We start from the raw sequence: 23,023 nt of genomic DNA, 5'->3' as shown, positions 1-23,023 counted from the left end.
TTGCACCACTAGGTTTACATTCTAGTTTGCTTGTCTGATGCACAAAGCCTGCCCCTCATATTATCTTGCTTATGTGAGCATATATTAAATCCCTTCTTTGAAAATGTAGACGTAGCTTGCAAAAATGGTTAATGTATCAGCTGGGGTTCATTTTTTAAAGACGGATATGACATTATGGTCCACAAACCTAATAACACAGCTCTCTCTCTCACAAACGGAACCCTAAATGTGTATCCTTCAAGCAGCAGTACATTTGTTTAGACATATGTATTGGCTATTATGCAAAATGTTTTAACCTATATATATATAAGCCCAACCCCTGCCATTGATCATTAAACTACACAGCTAGAAAATATAATCCTTTAATCCATACTTCATTTTAATTTTGTGCGTCAGTGTGTGTGTGTGTGTGTGTGTGTGTGTGTGTGTGTGTGTGTGTGTGTGTGTGTGTGTGTGTGTGTGTGTGTGTGTGTGTGTGTGTGCAGGTTTTGTGAGAGTCTGAGCATATCTTTCCCTCATGTTGGTGCTGTTATGAGAACACAGAGTTAACCAAAGTGGTGTAGAATTTAAAAACAACAAGAAACTGCTGAAATAATTCCACAATAGCCGGTAAGGAAAGAGTCTCCAACACAGGTCTTTACTGACTGAGCTCTTTCATTCTTTTATTTAACTAAAACTTCATCAGAATTAAAAAGACATGCACAAACCGGAGTTTAAAACTGTGTCATGTAATCACATGATTCAATACAACTAATTACTCTAATTCAGGATCTTGCAAATTTTCTTAACGAGACAGTGTATCTAACAATCATTAGAAAGACACAATGTGTATTTAAAATACCAAATGTAATCTGATGGTTTAATTTCTGTTATCATCCACCTCGGATAGACTTGAAAAACTTCAAATATGAAATATTAGTACTCCTATAATAGCATTATTGTCATCTTTTATCTTGCCAGTATAAAAGAGTTACCTTTCTGTGAATTTGTGCTTATCTTGCTAGAAGCTGCACTGTGCCTGACTGAATTGCTTTCTAAACTGATAAGTATATTTTTTGCACTTGATTTAACTATTTTCAGTGATTGACTGAATTATTACCTATTTGTGTCTGCATTTATATATTTGCTGGACCTCTGTGTGAAGTTTGTTTTTCCCCACCCTCCTGCCCTATTGTTGATGTCTTCTTAAAGGAACAGTCCCAGGGATTTTTGTTTTGATTCAGCCTTTGTTTACATTTCAGGTTTGCCTTTCTGAACATGCTCACCTTTGGCTGAGGGGGCAGGTAAGAGTGCCTGCAGGAGGTTTCAAAGGTGTTAACCAAATTCCATCTCAAATTGCAGTTGTACTGCCAACAGCTCTCCCTGTGAGCCAGTCATTAGTTTAATCTGTGCATTTTATTCACTGAGAAAAGTAGCCTTTCGGGCATGTTATAAACTGACTGCTGCTGCTACTCTACAAAACACATCGGTAATGCAAGGTTTTTAAAATATTAGTAAACAGAGTTTTTTGTTTCTTTCATTTCATATTTTATTCTGTGGTGATTGTGAATCCTGAAGAAACAAACAAACGTAGGCAGAAGACAATTTAATATATCACAGCAAAGCTTTCGGGTGAAACCTTCTTCAATACTAACAATCATTAAAACAAAAGCAGCTTGCTTTAAATAGGAGCAAAAAACAGTCACATGATAGCAGCCAAAATCACATGACCGACAAGCACAATATAATATAACATATATACAAAATGCAAAAATATTTAAAACAGCTTAACACGCTGAATTTTACTTAAAACAGGCTTTAGGCTAACAGTAGAATTTAATCCAGGTGAAGAATCCGCTGCTAGTCTTAAAATCCATTCATATTCCTTAATATCTAAAACGTTATTAATATCACCACCCCTACTATGAGGTTTAACCAAATCTAGGCATCTAAATTTAAAGCAATGCGTATTCCCATGTGTTTTAATATGCTTGAAAAGAGCATTATTCTCAACCTCCCTTCTAACCTCTGACTTATGCTCAATTATTCTGTCTTTAAGTTTACGTGTGGTCTTGCCCACATAGAATGCTGAACAGGCATTACAAGTAGCCAAATACACCACATTTACACTGTTACAGAATGCTACTGATTTAAAGTAAAACTCTTTTAAAGTAACAGGATGAATAAATGCATAATTAGGGGTAGCAGCAATGCCTATACAACAAGAACAGCTCATACATTTAAAAGTACCAATACGATCAGAGAAAGCATTCAGCTTTAAGCCAAAATTAAAATCTTTATAACATAATAAGCTTTTAATACTTCTCATATTTCTATATGAGTAGTAAGGCTTTTCACCTAAAATTCGCCTAACCTCTGGACAGGCCATCAACACAGGCCAGTACTTGGCTATGATATATTTAACTGAACCTGTTCTACTACTAAAATTCATAACATATCTAGTTCTAACTATATTTCCAATGTTAGATCCTGATGTAATGATCACATGATCTTTCATACACGCGTCTGTCCTAAGGTAAGGTTTATATGTAGTATCCCTATTAAGTATTACCATTCTCTTCACTTCTTCCAATATATCCAAGTCATAGCCATTCTTAACAAACTCATTGAACATTTCATCTAACTGTATATGAAATACAGAGTCGATTGTATTTAACCTACTAACTCGTGAAAATTGAGCTTTAACAATTCCTTTAAAAACATGGGGTGCATGCATACTATTATAATGTAAGTATCCTTCAAGCAGCAGTACATTTGTTTAGACATATGTATTGGCTATTATGCAAAATGTTTTAACCTATATATATATATATATAAGCCCAACCCCTGCCATTGATCATTAAACTACAAAGCTAGAAAATATAATCCTTTAATCCATACTTCATTTTAATTTTGTGCGTCAGTGTGTATGTGTGTGTGTGTGTGTGTGTGTGTGTGTGTGTGTGTGTGTGTGTGTGTGTGTGTGTGTGTGTGTGTGTGTGTGTGTGTGTGTGTGTGTGTGTGTGTGTGTGTGTGTGTGTGTGTGTGTGTGTGTGTGTGTGTGTGCAGGTTTTGTGAGAGTCTGAGCATATCTTTCCCTCATGTTGGTGCTGTTATGAGAACACAGAGTTAACCAAAGTGGTGTAGAATTTAAAAACAACAAGAAACTGCTGAAATAATTCCACAATAGCCGGTAAGGAAAGAGTTTCCAACACAGGTCTTTACTGACTGAGCTCTTTCATTCTTTTATTTAACTAGAACTTCATCATAATTAAAAAGACATGTACAAAGTGGAGTTTAAAACAGTGTCATGTAATCACATGATTCAATACAACCAATTACTCTGATTCAGGATCTTGCAAATTTTCTTAACAAGACAGTGTATCTAACAATCATTAGAAAGACACGATGTGTATTTAAAATATAAAATGTAATCTGATGGTTTAATTTGTGTTATCATCCACCTCGGATAGACTTGAAAAACTTCAAATATGAAATATCAGTACTCCTATAATAGCATTATTGTCATCTTTTATCTTGCCAGTATAAAAGAGTTACCTTTCTGTGAATTTGTGCTTATCATGCTAGAAGCTGCACTGTGCCTGACTGAATTGCTTTCTAAACTGATAAGTATATTTTTTGCACTTGATTTAACTATTTTCAGTGATTGACTGAATTATTACCTATTTGTGTCTGCATTTATATATTTGCTGGATCTCTGTGTGAAGTTTGTTTTTCCCCACCCTCCTGCCCTATTGTTGATGTCTTCTTAAAGGAACAGTCCCAGGGATTTTTGTTTTGATTCAGCCTTTGTTTACATTTCAGGTTTGCCTTTCTGAACATGCTCACCTTTGGCTGAGGGGGCGGGTAAGAGTGCCTGCAGGAGGTTTCAAAGGTGTTAACCAAATTCCATCTCAAATTGCAGTTGTACTGCCAACAGTTCTCCCTGTGAGCCAGTCATTAGTTTAATCTGTGCATTTTATTCACTGAGAAAAGTAGCCTTTCGGGCATGTTATAAACTGACTGCTGCTGCTACTCTACAAAACACATCGGTAATGCAAGGCTTTTAAAATATTAGTAAACAGAGTTTTTTGTTTCTTTCATTTCATATTTTATTCTGTGGTGATTGTGAATCCTGGCCATTTACAACAATTTTATGACATGGCTTCTACCCATAGAAAGCATGCGAGTCAGGCAAACAGTAGTTTCAACCATATTTCTCTTTCTTTCATGTTTTACTGTATTCTGATTTTTGAATACTGGCCTGATGTAGTGACTTTGTGACCTGATAATAAATCCATAGAAAGCAAGTGTGTGACAGAAGGTTGGAACATTAGTAGATACACTCTTCTGTTCATTTCTCAGCTTCTAGTTTGATATATGTTGATTTCCGAATACTACTAGACAAATGCACTATTTTTTTATGAGTGTGCTGCTTGTACATCTGTAGAAGCATGAGTGATGCAAAATTTAAAAATGAGTATACATTGATGTCCCTTTTCCCTAGCACAGCTTTTTTTATTTTATATATGAGCCAGGAGTGGGGGCATAGGTCCCCAATCCAATGTAAGATGGAGAGGAACACAAATACAAAGATTAGTTTATCCTGGGGGCTGAAACAAGACTGGAGCTGTGGATTTCCAGGATATTTACAAGTAAAATTATACTGTGGGTGGGAATGAAAATGACGTGTCAAAGTGGACTTCTGTCAGCTTAACTCGGACCCTAATTTTAAACACCAGGATTGTCCAGTATATAGTCCACAAGACATCAAAGGCAGCTGGAAGGAGTATTTCCAGCAGATTCTGAATGAAGAAAACCTCACAGAAGCTGTACTGCCCCAGAAACAACCTACGATAAGAGTAGAAGAGGAGTCTACCTTAGAAAAAGTAAGAACAGCACTAAGAAAGATGAAGTCAGAGAAAGCAGCAGGCTCAGATGAGGTCCTAGCAGATATGATAAAGATGCCGGGTGAGATAGGGGAGAAATGGCTCCTGAGGGTACTAATAGCAGTGTGGAGAGAAAGGCATATCCCAGATGACTGGAGAATAAGCATATTTGTGCCAGTGTACAAGAACAAAGGGGACATCTACAACTGTGGGCAGTACAAAGGCATCAAACTCCTACCAAATTGCATGAAATTTCTGGAGAGGGTGATTGATAAATAGATGCACAAAGTAGTAGAATGTAAGATGGGAGATGAGCAGTTCAGATTCAGATCAGGATGCAGCACAACTGACCCAATGTCTGCATTGAGACAGATACTTGAGAAGAAGTTAGAGATGAGGAGAGAGTCCAAGTGGGCATTCCTAGACTTGGAGAAAGCATATGACAAAGTCCCAAGAAAGCTGATCTGGGCAATACTGTGGTGGTTTGAAGTCCCAGAAACATTGGTAGAATTAGTGCAGGCTATGTACAAGGACCCAGTAACTCAAGTATGAACAGTGTTTGGCCTCACAGAGGGGTTCCCAGTGGGAGTAGGTGTACACCAGGGTTCAGCTATGAGCCCACTGCTGTTCATGCTGGTGATGGACTACATTAGCAAACAGGTTGAAGGGGACAGATCAACAAAGCTGCTGTATCCAGTTAATGTGGCAGTACAGGCAAACTCTAAGCTAGAACTTCAGCAAAGGCTAGGAAAATGGAATGCAAATCTGAAGGCACATGGGATGAAACTAAGCACAGATAAGACAGTGGTAATGGCAGCAAATTGGGGAAATCAGAAGAAGCTGAGAATAGAGATAGAAGGGAAGATAGTGGAACAGGTAAACAGCTTCAAGTATCTGGGAGGGGTGGTTGAGGAGAAGGGTAGTCTGAATGAAGAGGTTAAAGCTAGAATTAGAGGGGCTGCAGACAACTAGTATAGAGTATCAGGTGCAGTCTATGACAGAAGAATGCCAAAGAAGCTGAAAAGTAAGGTGTACAAGACAGTGGTATGACCAGTACTACTGTATAGTACGGAAACCTGGGCAGTAAAGGCAGAACAGTTGAAGAAGCTAGAGGTGATGGAAATGAAGTGCCTGAGAAAGGTGTAAGATGCACACTGTGGGACAGACAAAGAAATGAGGACATAAGAGCAGAAGCCAAAGTAGCTACAATTGCAGAAAAGATCAATGAGAACAGATTATGGTGGTTTGGGCACATGTGTAGAAAAGCAGAAAACAATCTGGTGAGGAAGATTTGGGACAGACAGGAAGAAAGTAAGAGGAAGCGAGGACATCCAGCAAAGATGTGGATGGATTGTGTGAAAGAAGATATGCGACAGTCAGGCATGAGTGTTGAAGAAGGCAGGAGTGTGGCACTGAATCAAGAGAGTTGGCGACAGTTAACACTATACCCTGACCCCATGTAGAAAAAAAATGGAAAAAAGGTGGCTGATGATGATGATGATGATGATGATGATGATGATGATGATTGTCCCTTTAAACTTGGTGGCTTTTGCAGTGCCCGCCCCTACTATAAATTTGATCTGGGACACTCCTGTCAGTCCCGTCTCATCAGCTCAGTCTACCTAAAACAGATCATTTGGGAAGGCCAACCCCCTTAGTTTCTTAACCTTGAATTATCTTCTGTTCTGCTCTCCCTTGCCACTTTACTAAAAAAAAAAATTACTTTATTCAGCTGCTTTTACTGTATTTCTGCTTCCTCCTCCAACTCTATTACTTCATCTTGTGTTTTCTGCTGCTTGTCATTTAAGTATGTAATTGCATGTCTGCATTTATTAATGCTTGTTTATAGTCTGTTTAAATTGTAAGTGTTATTCTAAGCCTCTTAGTTTTGGTTTAAGCACTTGGGCTCTAGGTCTACCCCTTAGCTCTCCCTGGCCTCTCTCCCTCAAATTCCGACAAATATGGATGGACAATTTCCTACAATTTCTCCTGCCAGTCTGGTTGATATGGGCATCCTGAGACAGTGTAGCAACTGCCTCATGTACATGGACAACCATCTGCTACTACCAACTAGGAACACAATTTGTGAGAGATGCAATTACATTAGGAACCTAGAGTCTATGCTCTCTCCCTCACAAGCCAGTATATCTGACACTGAGAAGGTTGTCAACACAATCAATACACCTCAAACACCACCCACACTTACACAACACGCACACACATGTGGATGTTATCAACAAAAACATACCCAAACAAAGGAGACCTCAAAGGCAAAAACACATGCAAACTCCACAACCCTCCACATCACATACCATGCATAGTCCACATACCTGTGTCTCACAGCCACTAAGGCTTAACCATAAACCCAACATATTAGTCATCGGAGACTCCATTGTGAGACACACAGATGTGTCTCTCACCAGGCTGGATAAGGAAAAGGTCACAGTTAGTTGTTTGTCTGGTGCCAGAATCCACCATATCACACACACACTCAAGTCTCTCAACAACAGGTACTGCTATGAGTCTGTTATAGTCCATGTTGACATGAATGACTTGAGACATACCTCCCTGGACTATAAGAGAGACATGATTGAGCTCGCTGAATATGTGTCTCAGGGTATGTCCCTAGCCTTAAGCAGCATTCTACCGTCACCCAGAATGATGCTTCAATACAAACAGAAAATGATTGACTTTAACAATTGGCTTTGTTTCTGGTGTCATTCCAGGGGGATCTAGTACCTGGCAGCCTGGGAAGATACGATTGACAGACCACAATGCTTTGCCAGAAATGGCCTGCATCTGTCTCACTTGGGCTTCAGGCTTCTGACAAAGGCTATTGCCTCCCCCATAGTGCCTTTCTAAGAAAAGTGATGAGGTCAAAACTACCAACATAAAAATTTCCACAAAACACAAATTAAAGGTCATGCTGTTAAATGCTAGGAGTCTAAACATGAAACTGCGCTCATTGCAACCATTCATAACCCTGGAAGATGCTGACATTTGCGCAGTCACAGAAAACTGGTTCAAAGCTGTGGAGAGCACCCCAGCCTTATCAGGTTACTCATCCTATCATACATTCAGACCCCAAACTGTGGGTAGCAAAGCCAAAGGAGATGGAGATTCAATATATTTTAAAGATATACACGCCCCCAGGCTGGTCCATCAGTATGACGCACATGAGACATTCCAGGTGCAGTTAACCACTGACCCCTATTCAAATCATAGCTAGCTACAGGCCCCCACAATTTGACTCAAGATGCCCACTCTGCCTATCTGGACCTCTTTGAATCTATCAAGATTTAATCCTTTATCCTGATCCTGGGTGACTTTAACTACCAAAACATAGATTGGAAGTACTGCTCATGCCAGAACACAAATGCCCAGTGATTCCTTGATTTTGTCAATACAAATGCCTTGGAAAAGCTACGATACCCCCATAACAGGTAATAATATCTTGGACTTGGTATTAACCAACATGAATAACCACTGCAGCATCCCTGTAGTACCATCCTCCCTGGTAAGATCTGGCCATAAAGCAGTCACTTTCAAAGTTACCATCTACCCAACCCCCTTCTAGCTAGGGTCAAACAAAAAAACTTCTCCAAAACTGATTATAACCTCATGAGGGATAGTATAAACAGCTTCACAGCCTCTTCCCCCTCTGTAGGAACTGGCACCAATGTCCAATTCTACACCAAAGTACTATGCAAGCATTTATATAAATGCACGGAATCAGGAATACCTGACAGGACAAAATCATACTCCACAAGGAAGAATAAAACTGTCAGTTGGATATCTGCAATAAATAAACTTATTAACAAAAGGAAAAAAATTCTGTCCAGGACCAAGAAGGAGGAGGTGCCCAATTGGAAGCAATCTCTCCTTAGCCTAAACAAGCAAATAAGAGCACTAGTGACATCCTCCAAAGCAATATTTGAGTCCAAATTGGCCACATCTACTAGAGACAATCATAAGGCCTTCTTCACATATGTCCGCAGTCTCAAAGGAAGCACCCAGATCTGCTCAGAACTGGTGGTCAAGGACACCACATACACAAATGCCGTAGATATAGCCAAATTGCTGGCTGACAGATTCAGCAAAAACTTCACCCCAGTGCCCCATCAGTAAATCATGGTATCCCCAGTGCCTGCCCCCCTCCTCCTACGTTTAGGGAACAGGTCATCACTGCCCTCTCAAAGGCAAAAATACAACCTCCATGGGACCAGATAACATCCAAGGCTGCATCCTACATGAACTCAGGCAGGAACTTGCAGCACCATTAGGCACCATATTCAATCAAAGCCTGAGTACCAGTTTCATCCCAGCTGACTGGAGGACAGCCACTGTCATCCCTTTGCACAAAGGTGGAGCATTCACCAATCTGGGAAATTATAGCCCCATCAGCCTAACTAGCCTGATCTGCAAGGCTATGGAATGGATTATCATGGACTTCAGTAACAAGGACATTGGCAACCTCCAAACACTCGATCCCACACATTTTCTCTTCAAGGGGAAATCATGTCTGATAAATTTGGTCGACTTCTTTGAGACAGTCACCAAAGCCATGGACGAGAGGAAGACGGTACACATCACCTACCTTGACCTAGCCAAAGCCTTCAACACTATTCCCCACTCAGGCATAATAGATAAACTCTCTCAACTAGGCATTAATCCATATGTTACCAGAAGGGTAGCAACCTGGCTCACTGATAGAACCCACCTAGTCAAAATAGGGGAAGCCACCTCAAGTAGTAGACCCGTAACGAGTGGCATACCCCAGGGATCAGGCTTGGGGCTTCTGTTATTTGGGATATACTTTTCTGAGGTGCAAGCCAAAACCAATGGGCTATGGCTGACCAAGTGTGCAGAAGATTGCAAGCTGGGCACTGTTATCAATTCCCCTAGTGTTGTGGACATCTTCCAAGAGGTTCTCACCCAAACAAATGACTAGTGCCAGAAACATGGTCTCAAGCTGAATGCCAAAAATGCATCGTAGGTTCATAGGTTCATAGGTTCATACTAGGCTATCTGCCCTAGGGCATTTATAAGCCTAGCCAGAGTGTGTTTGGCTTTCGCCACCCATTTTAAATTAATTTTGCTATGCCCTTTTTCGAGGTTATTATACTGTGCCTCTGTCTAACAGTGACACAGAAGTGATACCCGGGGTAAACCTATGATCCCCCATCCACTCATCAAGATTCCTCTTGAAGAGAGTCAATGAGGGACACTGCCTAACCTGGACTGGGATTTTATTCCAGAGTGAAGGGAGCCTCTGGGTTATGAATCTGTCCCTCCAGCATGTCCTATTTATTTCAGTGCTGAGGTTCAAGTCTCTCGAGCGCATAGCTCAATGGGATTTGAATTTTCTGAGGTGCAGCATGTCCATTAATTCCAGGTTGGACATGGCTTTATATGTCAGGCACAGATCGCCTCTGAGCAGGCGGTATGCCACTGAGTAGAGCTGGAGTTTCTTTAACCGTGCATCATATGGCATCTGTTTGAGCCCTTTGATCCTCTTGGTGAGGTACTTTTGGGGTCTTTCCAGTTGCTGCAGGTGTCTGGTAAGGTACATCCCAAAAGAGGCATTATACTCAATTATGGGCCTGATGAGGGATGAGTAAAGAGGCACGATGACCTCCCCTGATCTAGATGTGAATCCCTTCATGATTAGGTGTGCTATATAAAATGTTTTTCTAACCACTTTGGCCACGTGGTTGTCAAATGAGAGATTGCTATCAACTTGGGTCCCCAGGTCCCTAATTACTTCTTCCGTACTTAATGGATTACCACGTATGTGGTAATTTGTGGGCACTTTGTTTTTGCCAAAGGGGATGACTATACACTTTTTGGCGTTTAGCTTGAGGCCATGGCTTTGGCACCAGTTGTCTGTTTCTATGACGCCCTTTTGGAGGATGCTTGTGTCAGCTGGAGAGTCGATTATGGCTCCCAGTTTGCAGTCATCTGTGAACTTGGTCAGCCACAGTCCTTCCGTGTTAGCCTGTACCTCCAAGAAATATATACCGAACAAGAGAGGTCCCAGGACTGAGCCTTGTGGGATGTCACTTGTAACTGGTTTGGAGTCTGACATGGCTCCAGCAATTCTAACCATGTGGGTTCTGTCCTTGAGCCAGTTTGCAACCCATCTAGTGACATAGGGGTTTATATTTAAGCTGGTGAGCTTATCTATAATGCCAGTGGGGTATTGTATCGAAGGCTTTTGCAGGTCCAGGTAGGCTGTGTGGACCACCTTCCCTCGTCAATGGCCTTGGTGACTGTTTCAAAGAAATTGACCAGGTTTAAGAGGCAGGATCTGCCCTTAACAAAGCCAAACTGGGTAGGATCCAGTGTCTGTAGGTCCCCAATATCTTTATTTATAAGGTCCATGATGATCCTTTCCATAGCTTTGCAGACCAAGCTAGTCAGGCTTATGGGGCGATAGTTTCCAGGATCCGTTGAGGCACCACCTTTGTGGAGAGGGACCACCGTTGCTGCACGCCACTCTTTGGGTACATATCCTGTAGTAAGGCTGAGATTGAACAGTAGTTTTATGTTTGGGTTTAGCTCTTCTTGGAGTTCATGTAGGACGCAGCCCAGGACACCGTCTGGTCCCATTGATGCTGTATTTTTTGCTTTGGAGAGGGCGGCTCTTACCTGAGCATCTGAGATGTCAGGGGGGCAGCACTCTGCTGGGATAGATATTTGCCCTTTTGGGGGGGGGAGTTTGCGCTGAACCTGTCAGCTAGGATGTTGGCAATTTCTGTGGGTTCGATGTATTTTTGTCATTTTGGACTAATTCTGAGCATATCTGGGAATTCCCACCCAGGTTCCTATCATAACTAAAGAAAGCCTTGTGATTATCCTTAGTGTCCTGTGCAATTTTTCTTTCAAAGCTGGCCTTAGACGATTTTATGAGTGCCCATAGTTTTTTGCTAATACTGATCAGAGATGCCTTCCCTTTTTGGGATTTTGCTCTATCATGTAGTAGCTTCCTCCTTCTATTGTATAGTTTGTTTATGGCTGGGGTCCACCAGACAGGATGTCTGCCTTTGGAGGATTGAGTCTTGGTTTTATTTGGGATTGCATGATCCATGCATTCCTGAAGGTGTTCATAGAATGCATTTATAAAGGATTCTGCGGTCTGAGCCATATTTTCCACAGGCCCGGGGCTTTGAAGGATTCCACCTCGGTTTTGAGGAGTGTGAAATTTGCTTTAGAGAAGTTTTTCACTGTGGTTTTCAGGGCAGGGGGTGGGGTCGGGATGTGAATATCCAGTGAGATTAGTTTATGGTCTGATCTTACCAGTGAGGGATACACTTCTGGTCTGGAGCATAGAGTCCCCATGTTGGTGATGATCAGGTCCAGTATGTTTTCCCCTCTTGTGGGAGTGGTAACAAGTTGTTCCATAGCATTTGAGTTTATAAATTCTAGGAACCTTTGGGCTAGGGTGTTGGAGCTAGAGTAATGCTCCCAGTCTATGTTTGGGTAGTTGAAGTCGCCCAATATAATGGTGTTTGGAGAGACCTTCATATTTTCCAGTGTTCTCAGGAAGGCCGAGTGGAGTTCCTGGGTTTGGGAGGGTGGTCTGTAGCAGGCTATAAACTGGAAGGCAGTTTTACCCACTGTTAGTTGCACATGGATAGTCTCTGATGCTTCATGCTGTGCCACCAACCTGGAGGTGTGGGTATCTTTGACGAATATTGATACTCCCCCTCCTTTTTTGGTTCAGTCCAAGTTTTGGGGCCAAAAAGCATGGTATGAGGTATAACCTGGTAGTGCTGGGGTGCTCTCGGGAGCCTTGAACCAGGTTTCTGTTACTGCACAGATATCAATGTTCTCCATGCTAAGGAGAGTTTCGAGTGCATGCATCTTGAGGTTTAGACTTCTGGCATTGAGTAGCACTACTCTTAGTTTCTTATCCCTTGTGATACCTATGGAGGTGGGTTTGTCTTTTGAGCCTTGCCTAAAAAGGCACTATGGGGTAGCAAGAGCCTTTGCCAATATCCAAAGCCCAGGGATGATAGGTGCAAGCCATCCCTAGCGAAGCATCGTGGCTTGTCGAGCATGTCATCCCAGGCTGACAGGCATTGGATCCCCTTTGAATGACACCAATACTTAAGCCAATTGTTGAAATTGATCATCTTGTCTTCATATTGTGGCATCATTCTTGGTGAGGGTAAGATGCTACTCAAGGTCAGGGTCATACCGGCCTGGGCTACATGCTCAGAGAGCTCCTCTATGTCTCTTTTCATGTAGTCAAGGAAGGTACGCCTCAGGTCATTAACACCAGCATGGACAATGACTGAGTCATATTTGTACTTGCCTTGGAGTGACCTGAGTGCTTGTGTTATGTGGCGGATCCTAGCGCCTGGCAGCTCACCATGACCTTCTCCTTGTTCAGCCTGGTGAGTGGGACGTCAGTGTGCCTGACGATAGAGTCACCTATTACAAGTGTATCAGGTGTGTTGTTTAGCCTTAAGGGCTGTGACTGTTTGGCACACTGGCTTTGTGAGCTATGTGTTGCACGTGTTTTGTTTTGGGGTAGCGATTGCTTGGGTGTCTGCTTTGGAGGTCTCTGCTGCTTAGGCAGATTTTTATTTAGAGCCTCCGAGTATGTTTTTGTGTGTTTATGTGTTTGGTTTGCTGTTGTGGTAGGTCTATGTGAGACTGGAATTGTAGTGAGTGTGGTTTCCTTTTCCTCCTGACTGGTTACACCAGTACTGAGTTGAGAGAGTTTAGCCTCCAGTTTGGCTATATGGTTGCATCTCTCACATGTGTTGGAATTTGTTGAGAGGAGGAGAGGGTTGTCTGTGTACATGAGGCAGTTGTAACATTGCCTCAAGAGTCCCAGATTCACCAGCTGGACCGGAGTGGAGATTGACAACTGACCTTTGGACATGCTAGAATAGTATTGGGAATTCCTTTATAATTGAAAAAAAGGGCCAATGGGGAACAAGGTACTCAAGGGGTGTTTGTGAGGGTGTAGTGCTTTTAATTTTTTAGTGCTGACTTATATAATTGCTTTAGTGAGCAAGTGCCAGGTAACTTAAATGCAATGTGCTACAGGTAACTTAAATGCAAAAATGACAAACAGTAACTTTCATGCAAGTGAAACAAGGAAATAAGTACAGTAAGCAATGCAGATGTCACTAGGGATCCACAGAAGCGCTGAAAAGCCACGTTTTAGGTGGAATTAGCATTTCAGGGAAATAACAAGCAAACAAACAACAAGCATACAAACAAAGCTAGATTCAGCAGGCCTGGATCTAGTCTATGCTACAGCAAACAAGGTGTACCAATTTCAGTAAGAAACAGTTCAAATATGCAGGCACTATAAGCCTTTAACCAGAAATTCCCAGCTCAGAAGGGCAGAGTCCAGCCTCTCCTCCCACAAGAGTGCAGACCACGAACCTTCTTAATGTAAAATAACTGGCCTGAAGCCCAAGTGCTTAAACCAGAACTAATACACTTTTAGAATAACAGCCACTGAGCCTCAATCAGCAGTTCCCAACTTAGAAGGATGTAAGCTGCCTGTCCTGCCACCACAGTGCAGGCCACAAACATTCCTAATGTAAAACAACTGGTCTGAAGCCCAAGTGCTTAATCCAAAAGACTTAGAATGATAGCTACACTTTAATCAAGTTACTACCAAGCAGTAATAAATACAACTGAATACTTTAAAGAATGCCTGGATTAGTGCTCAAGTTATACAAACAAAGCTAGATTCAGCAGGCCTGGATCTAGTCTATGCTACAGCAAACAAGGTGTACCAATTTCAGTAAGAAGCAGTTCAAATATGCAAGCACTATAGGCCTTTAACCAGAAATTCCCAGCGCAGAAGGGCAGAGTCCAGCCTCTCCTCCCACAAGAGTGCAGACCACGAACCCTCTTAATGTAAAATAACTGGCCTGAAGCCCAAGTGCTTAAACCAGAATTAATACACTTAGCTGGTCTGAAGCCCAAGTGCTTAATCCAAAAGACTTAGAATGATAGCTACACTTTAATCAAGTTACTACCAAGCAGTAATAAATACAATTGAATACTTCAAAGAATGCCTGGATTAGTGCTCAAGTTATACAAACAAAGCTAGATTCAGGAGGCCTGGATCTAGTCTATGCTACAGCAAACAAGGTGTACCAGTTTCAGTAAGAAGCAGTTCAAATATGCAGGCACTATAAGCCTTTAACCAGAAATTCCCAGCTTCCCAGCTCATCATCATCCCCTTTGGGGAGAGTGACATCCCCACAGACTATCACATTAATAACAATATCTTAAGCATGCAGTCATGAGGGATTTGGGCATCCAGGTTGACAGCAACCTGACTTTTGACCACCATCTTGCTTCCATTGTACAGAAAGCTTTCTACATGGCCCACCTTATAAGTAAGGGTATCTCATCTAGGGATAAGATAAGGAGGTCATAATATCCCTGTATTCTTCTGTTATAAGGCCCATTATTGAGTACAATGCCCCTTTCAGCATGTAACTTGCAAAGCACATGCAGCAGCTGGACAGACCACAGAGGTTTCTCCCCAGGGGAATCCAGGGCCTTAAACATATATCCTACACTGACAGGCTAAAAGCCCTGTCCCTCTACTCAGTTTCATACAGACTCTTCAGAGGTGACCTCTGTCTGGCATACAAAGCAATCTCAGACCCCACCTTGATGGGACTGCTGCATATCCGCAAGTCAAGCTCCACTCGAGTAACCCGCATGCAAGATCTCAACCTGGTCTGTGACATCAATAGTACTTGTTGGTGGGACAGATTTGTGTCCCAGAAACTTCCCCATCCGTGGAATAGACTCCCTCTCCACGTCAAGCAGAGTACCTCATTATCCCTTTTTAAGCGCAACCTGGATAACTGGATGGGAAACAGAAAATACACCCTTGGGATTCCACCTGTGTCCCTGGTGGACTGGGGCATTGGGTGTTGACTTGGCTAAATATGGGCTAAACCCTTGGCTAGACTTTAAGGGCCTCAGGACCAATAGCCTAGTAACTTCCTAAGATTCTATGATCTCACAGCTTTTGTGCCCAAAGAAAACATTTAATGTTTATGGATTCGTTGAAACAAGGTGGTTTGTCAGCACAAAGCCTTATTTGCCAGCTAGACTCACAGCATTCCATTTGGACATTGTGGTTGCCAACAAAGTCATTCATGCTTATTGAGTCAAGCACAAAAAAATGGAATTTTCTGAAATCTGCACATGTAAGTGAATGTTTGGCTTGGACATTAACAGTATCTTTCTTCTTGATAGCCAAATAATGATCATAAATTCTTCTGGACAGCTTTCTTACAGTTTCGCTACATAAAAACCTGGACATGAATCACAGATTGCCAGGTAAACCACTCTCTGAATTACAGTTGCACCTGGCTCCAGCTCAAAGGTGAAAATTCAGTGCCCTCATGAGTATATTCAAAGTATTTGATATACATCGGCACTGCTTACACTTACCGCACTTGTATGTGCCAAATGAATTCTGTGTGTCATTTGGTCCCTTACACTCAATTTCCAGTAAAGAAACACAGGGTTAGAACTCACGTACAGTAATAAAGAAGAAGTCATGTCAGGTTTTGAACCTTAATTTCACATCTCCCCTGCTCTTCTATATGGCAAAAAGCCCTGTTGGTGTATTAATACAAAATGTTTTAACTTAAAAGCAGGCAGAAATAAACTCAGAGTTTTCGATCAAAGTCAAAATAATACTGATGAATCTTGCATCCACAATTGTTAATTATGTTATACAACATGGTACTCCTCATAGATGGCACCACTGAACTGTTATTATTTCTAACAGCCAATTCTTATAAAAGTTCCCACTAAGCAATGTATCATAAACTTTGGTCTCTTACCTTGGTAAACAGAATTCATGTCTTCTGAAATAACTTTTTGAGTAAGTACATCTTCTTGATTATTCATATTCTGTTGAAAGATTTGAAGTGTCTTTGAATTAAATTTATTTTTCAGTGTTGTTCGTTCATTATTAAGTAATTTATCCAACAAAATAACTTGCTTACGCTTTTTAGTAACAGCATACTAACAGTAATGAGCTATTTATAGGAAAATAACAAGGACAAATGAGCAAGGCTCCTAACTGCTAACAAACTTCTTCCTCTAGTCATGGCTATAGGATTTTATTACTTCTACCCCCATTTGCTAGCTGTGTGACTGAGTAAGTCACTTCACTAGAAAGAGCACCCAGACTGCCCCAGAAAAGGGACATGCGTCCCGTAGACTTACCTAGTTAACAAATGTGTGACTAACATTGACAGATGCCTTAAGCATTTGTTAAATAACATTTAGCTTTAACGTCATATTTCTTTAAGTGCTTACTGCCTAAGAACTTGTCAAAACTATTAGAAAAATATTACAATGTACTCTAATTCTAAGTGAGTATATTTTGAACAAAACAAGATTAATATGAAGACTAAAATGTTAATCAAACAGAAGTATAGCAACCATAATTACAATCACCAAAAATGTCTGTAGTCACCAAAATGCCCATCAGTTATAAGAATAAATAAATATGATAAACAAATTACTTCACTGATTTACATGCTTGGATTGCAAAAATAATTTAATAGTTATAGGCCACTTGTAACTATTCAAGTCTTACAGTTTTATTCACAATTTTTACAGTCAAAAGTGATCAGCTGATTTGTTATTATTGTATATTGATAAAGACTAGTTTCCCACCAAACCAACATTGCCAAAGTCCAGACTGCTCAAAATATACATATACATGCTGCAAAGAAAAGCAGAGCTTTGAAAGATCTGTCCTTCTGTAGGGAAGTTTTTACAAAAGCCCTTATTCTTGTTTCTTCATTCTGCATGTAGCAAGAATAAAAACACAAGTACAAGTGCTGTGTTCCCTGTTTGAATAAATTAGGAAAACAGAAAGTATAGACATAGGGAGTAAACGACTGAACTTTTTTCACACACAGCAGGCACTACCTTTCAAAGACACAGCACAAACTGCACAGTTACAAACACTAGCATAGTATTAACTCCACTGACAGATAGGTAGGAGACATAACTATGATGCTAGTAACCCAAATTCGATGAGCTGGACAGAAGCCAGGGTAGCCATTTGGTTAGATAGAATGAAGCAGATATAAGCCTGGGATCCACATTGCAGTGATTTAATATAGGATACAGTATTGCTAGTTCATCCCTTCCTAGAGTTGACCAGCATATGAATAAAGGCAGGCTCAGGAAATTAACATAATTCATTTGTAGACAAACAGTGTAAGTGGTATTACATTTGTTCAAGAAGTCATAAAGTTATGCACATCAGGCACACCAGGGAAGTAAAAGGTATGCTTCTCTATGCAATGCTGAATATGAAGGCACTTACATTTCACCACACAGAGCCTGTACAGAGGGGCATAACTGAGTGTAAACAGTGGTATGGAAACACAGGAGGTGGGGGTAACAGGAAAAAGTATTGCTGTGAAGTCATAAATAACAACAAAGGCATCTGACTCCTATAGTGACCTCTCAAAAACAGTTGTTGATATCCACAGAGTTTAAAGCCACATAAGAAATGAAAGTAGATTTCTAGGTATTTCTTCTGTATCACACACCCACTACACAGCCACCTATGGACAATTTAGTGTCAGCCGTCCACATATTGCATGGCTTTGAGATATGGGAGAAAACCAGAGTACCAAGAGAAAGCCCATATGAACACAGGGAGGGACATGCAGACTCTACATCAAAGATGTGAAATGAACCAAACCATTGAACTTTTGCCATGAGGCAATAATGCTACTCCCTGCACCACTGTGTCACTCAACATAGGCACAGAAATACCAAAAAATGAAATATAAAAAAAATAAACACCATCAAAGACACCACATTCAGAAGCAGAAATGTGTTACTACAAAGGGCTGATGACTAAACAATGTAGGTCAGTTGGTACTGCTGAAAGAATTTGACACACATTTTTTAATCTGTAATTCATGTCCCTGTCGCAGAAAAGGTCTTGTACTATTTCTAATGCATGGGGTCTCGTACTTTCATATGTGTGGCATTGATCTGTTACCTATTAAGTCTGAAAATCATACTTGAAGTAAAATATGGCAAGTTTTGTAATGTACATGAATAATATATACTCCATGATATAATATACCCTCCTGATACCCTAAATCCATGATACATTGACTGCCATTGGTCTGCTGAACCACTGCATACACCCACACCAATAACCTGAATTAAGAGCTAGGCTATGATATATAACAGCTGATACAGTAGAACTAGGCTTTCAGAGGGCTGTCACAGTATGGTGCAATATTGCCACATGACTGATGTTAAAGATGGGTGGTTATCTGGTACCCTAGAGCTACTGGGCAAGAGAGGGGATTTTGGATAAAGCACCACTCAGTGGTTCATCTCCTGGAAAGTCTTGTACTGTAACAGGACCCTCCTGCCGTAACCAAAATTAGGCAATTGATCACCTCTAGAAACACATTCACTATATGATCAAGTCTGAGCTCCCCTTACTATAGTGTAATCCAAGAGGCAACAAGTTAAGCAGTTTTTAAGCTAAGGAGAACTAATCAGTATTTGTGTATTATATTTTAAGATAATAAAAGCCCACAAGCAAGCAAGCATGTAGTATTAGCACTTCAGCATACATTTTTAGCTTTATGAAACTATAGTATACTTGATTGCAATATGCCCAAGTCTATATATGGCCCTTAAAATACCACTAGGATATCAAAACTTGTCAGATACATTTAGGAAGTATGGCTGGGCTTAAAATGGCCTCCTGGGGTCATTAGCCTAGTAATCACCTATGAACATTTCAGTAGGCAGCAGGAGAGAATACAAGCCCCTTTACCTAATTCTGCATTGGCAAATTACAATTCAGCAAACCACTTATGAAATTAAGGCAGATCTCCTGGATACAAGTAAGACTGACACTAAAAGGTAACCAAGATGAAATTATAGGGTCAGAAGAGAAACTCTAAACAAAATTCCTGAAAAATCAAAACACAGAGTGGTTTAATTTGCAATCCAGTAATTTAAGAAGATGTTGAACTAGGTTATGACTAGTACTGGTATTTACATTGTCATATAGTTTCATGTGATTTCTGGCTATATGACACATAGAGCTGCAAACAACAAACATTATTGTTTAAGACATACCTATCAACCTCCTAGTGCAAGAAATCTGGGCAAAGCCTAAAATTATGGGGGGGGGGTCAAAGGCCCCAAATAGGGACATATTTTAAACATTGCTCTTATAAACTTAGAAAATTGTTAGATTAGCAGGATTTGTGTTAGCAGGCATTTTTCTGAAGGATATGAAGTCTGAAACTCAAAAGTCACATTTTTATTTTATTTATCATTTGTTGACCGGGAAAGTCCGACTAGGTTCCACAGAGCCTGTTTTCAGCGGAGGCCCGGGGAGAAATGCTCCAGATGCATGTCTTTGGAACATGTCACATGACTTCAATCTTCAGTGATTTGCGAGAAAAATACTGATGTTATGCTAAACAGACCAAAAACATGAAGCAAAAGTCTGGACAGTTGACATGTATGTTGTAAGGTGTCATTTTGCAGTCATGTCAAAGCTTTGGGCTAATAGATACCATTTGTCTCCCTATGCTTTTCCCCCCTGTTTATACTGGCATGCTGCTTCTCTGCCTTACAGGCCCTGATCAGCATCAGAAACGTAATACTTTATGTTGTTGATTCGTTGCTTCAGTTCACTTAACCCTCATATTCTATCTTTGAACTACACACATTAGTATAGCCCTTGTCTCATATTACTGTGACACTTATAACACTCAAAATTGTGAACATTTTAACTTATTCTGTCAGTTCTGAACATACGTATTTTAGGAGGGGATTAAATTTTGAGGAAATATGTAAAGGCCCTTTTAAAGGATGTACTTGGCATTCATTGTTTCAGTGTAAGTAACTAAAGCAATCCAAAATCTTATACTTTATATCTGGTTTATGCCAGTGTGCACGTGAAAAGTTTTCATTTCCTGCCCAAGTTTTTCTTACATTATAAGCTGTACATACGGTTGTCAATCTGTAATAAATTATTTGAATAAAAATATTCAAAAGAATCATTAGTGGTTAGAGAATGAACACACATTGAATTATTATTGCTTCAGATATGCACTTCACTACTGCAGATTAAGCTAACAAAGCATTTGTGAGAAGTGATGCTGACTAACACTACAGAAAATCAAAAGGCACACTTTAAATGTTACATGCTACTATTGCATAAATAATGAAGAGAAATAATGCATGCATCAGACAGGGCTGACGCTGAACATTACAAGGAGGTAACTGGTTTAAATTTGTGGGAAGCCAAGAACTTAATGATGTTTCAGTAGTGTTGGATTATATCCTGAAACATGCTGTAATAGTTTTTCTTTTCAGAAAAATAACAGAAATTGTCCTCAGCATGGTTTTAAGTCTTTAGTAGCATGTAATCAGATCTAAAAATCTCTCAGTCTGAGAAGTCTCACCAGATAAACATGCAAGATGGGGAAAAGTCAATAAAGATAAAAGTACTTACTTGGCTGCTGCAGGTCGAGCGACAAAAAAACACAAGAGTTAGCAAATGCTTTCCCCAAAGATCCATTTTTGTCAGAAATACTGAGTATGGACAGATTTTCAGCATGTACTGCTTGCAATGTTTTCTGCTTAAACGGTTGCGTAAGTAAACTTGTATCCCTCTGTTGCCAGAGCAGCTTTAACAAAACAGCTGGAAACAGTTGTGCTAACAAACAATGGGGCAGAGTTCCTGTAAGGGGAGGGGGATATTGCTCAGCAGCTCAGCTGTGCTAACATTTACAAACTTTTCTGTAGCTTAAATATCAGGCTGCACATCTACTTGGGTTACAAGTCAACGGAAAAGACAGACTATTAACATTTGGTACCAATTTGTTTCAGAAATATTATTATAGGCTTGTCATACTGGTGGCAGTTTTGAGAGAGAGAGGGCAGACAGTGACCTTGTATGTTTCTTGCCAACATGTTTAATAATTCAGCTCTAATAACTCAAAAATTGTAAAGAATAAAAACAGCAGTTATTTGAGAGCACATTTCTAATAATCCAGCTACCCATTATAGGAAAGAAATGCAGATATCTGATTTTCTCAGATGTTTTCTTTCATCTCTATTTAGGTACCACCATAACTAAATAAATCAAAATGTAATTGTTTTTCTTAAATATACACAAACATATCAGTAAGGTCTAAATGTATAAAAGTCTATAAGGTTTGATTGCATTATGTATTTCAAACTGCAACCCCTGCCAACCCCAAAAGCTTATACGTTTTTTTTAAAGAGAGCAGGACTATTTTTTAATAATTTGTTTAAAGAAAAAGTCCACTTGATACAAGTGTCCTTTTCAGTGGTGACCTGGGAGCACTGTCTGGTTAAAGGACTTGCTCAGAGTCAGATAGAAGTTAAATGTACTTAGAATGATTCAAGCCATGAACATTGGGTACAAGAAGCAGCCTGTTAACAAATTAGAACTTTAATTCTCTGTGCTAACTCACAGGCCAGCTAGTTTGCAGAAATGAATAAAAAAATACTGGTTCAACTAGGAGTCTCTGTCCATATGTGTTAATCTCATTAATAGATGCAGACTCAGACCCAGAAGAAATGAATGGTTCAGACCACTAATGCTGTCTTGAAAGTAGTGGTGGCAACAGTGGGGACCATCTGCTACACTGGACCCCACCCCTTAAAGATAGTGTTTGTTCTATTTTAAACAGAATTTTGCTACTGCAAGCCATTGACAATATTGCATTACATGGGTGTTTTATTTATTATTTTAGGGATCCGCTTTATAGAAACGAATGCAGTTGTTGTCATGAATTTCTTAATGACTGGGGGAGTACATTTAAACATTCTGGTTCCATGTAGTACAGCACCATTTGTATGTTGCATGTCTATGGCACTGCATGCCCTGGCTGTGGGCAAATAGTAGCTGCCTGGACTGCAGGTGTGGTGTTATAGTACCTAATTCCATTCATCAAAAAGATGACCATAGCTCAAGGGATGATTAAAAGGTGTGGGCAGTCTGTAAATGTATTTCCATGTCATTGCAGCTGTACTGCGTCTCAGTATTGCTGTGACTCCTTGCTATTGGCTAGGATAACCACATATTAAAAACAATC

At 40.4% G+C, this 23,023-nt stretch overlaps 1 protein-coding gene across 1 annotated transcript in view; it reads right to left on the bottom strand.

Annotated features, from left to right (window-relative positions):
- The window catches only part of HGFAC (HGF activator), a 1,210,481-nt gene extending 1,188,921 nt beyond the window's left edge, over window positions 1-21,560 (bottom strand). Inside the window, exons 1-2 of the mRNA XM_044072728.1 lie at window positions 21,412-21,560; window positions 16,721-16,790 (exon numbers count right to left, since the gene is read on the bottom strand). Coding sequence (XP_043928663.1) covers window positions 16,721-16,790; window positions 21,412-21,516 — 175 coding nt within the window. The 5' untranslated portion in view covers window positions 21,517-21,560. The remainder of the gene's footprint in view (window positions 1-16,720; window positions 16,791-21,411) is intronic.
- Window positions 21,561-23,023: the final 1,463 nt, after the last annotated feature.

Source organism: Protopterus annectens, chromosome 5.part0 (assembly GCF_019279795.1).
Source record: "Protopterus annectens isolate FY-2018-M chromosome 5.part0, PAN1.0, whole genome shotgun sequence".
Classification (NCBI taxonomy): Eukaryota; Metazoa; Chordata; order Ceratodontiformes; family Protopteridae; genus Protopterus; species Protopterus annectens.
The sequence above is the reverse complement of the archived record's forward strand: the minus strand, read 5'-3'. Positions and strand labels throughout refer to the sequence as shown.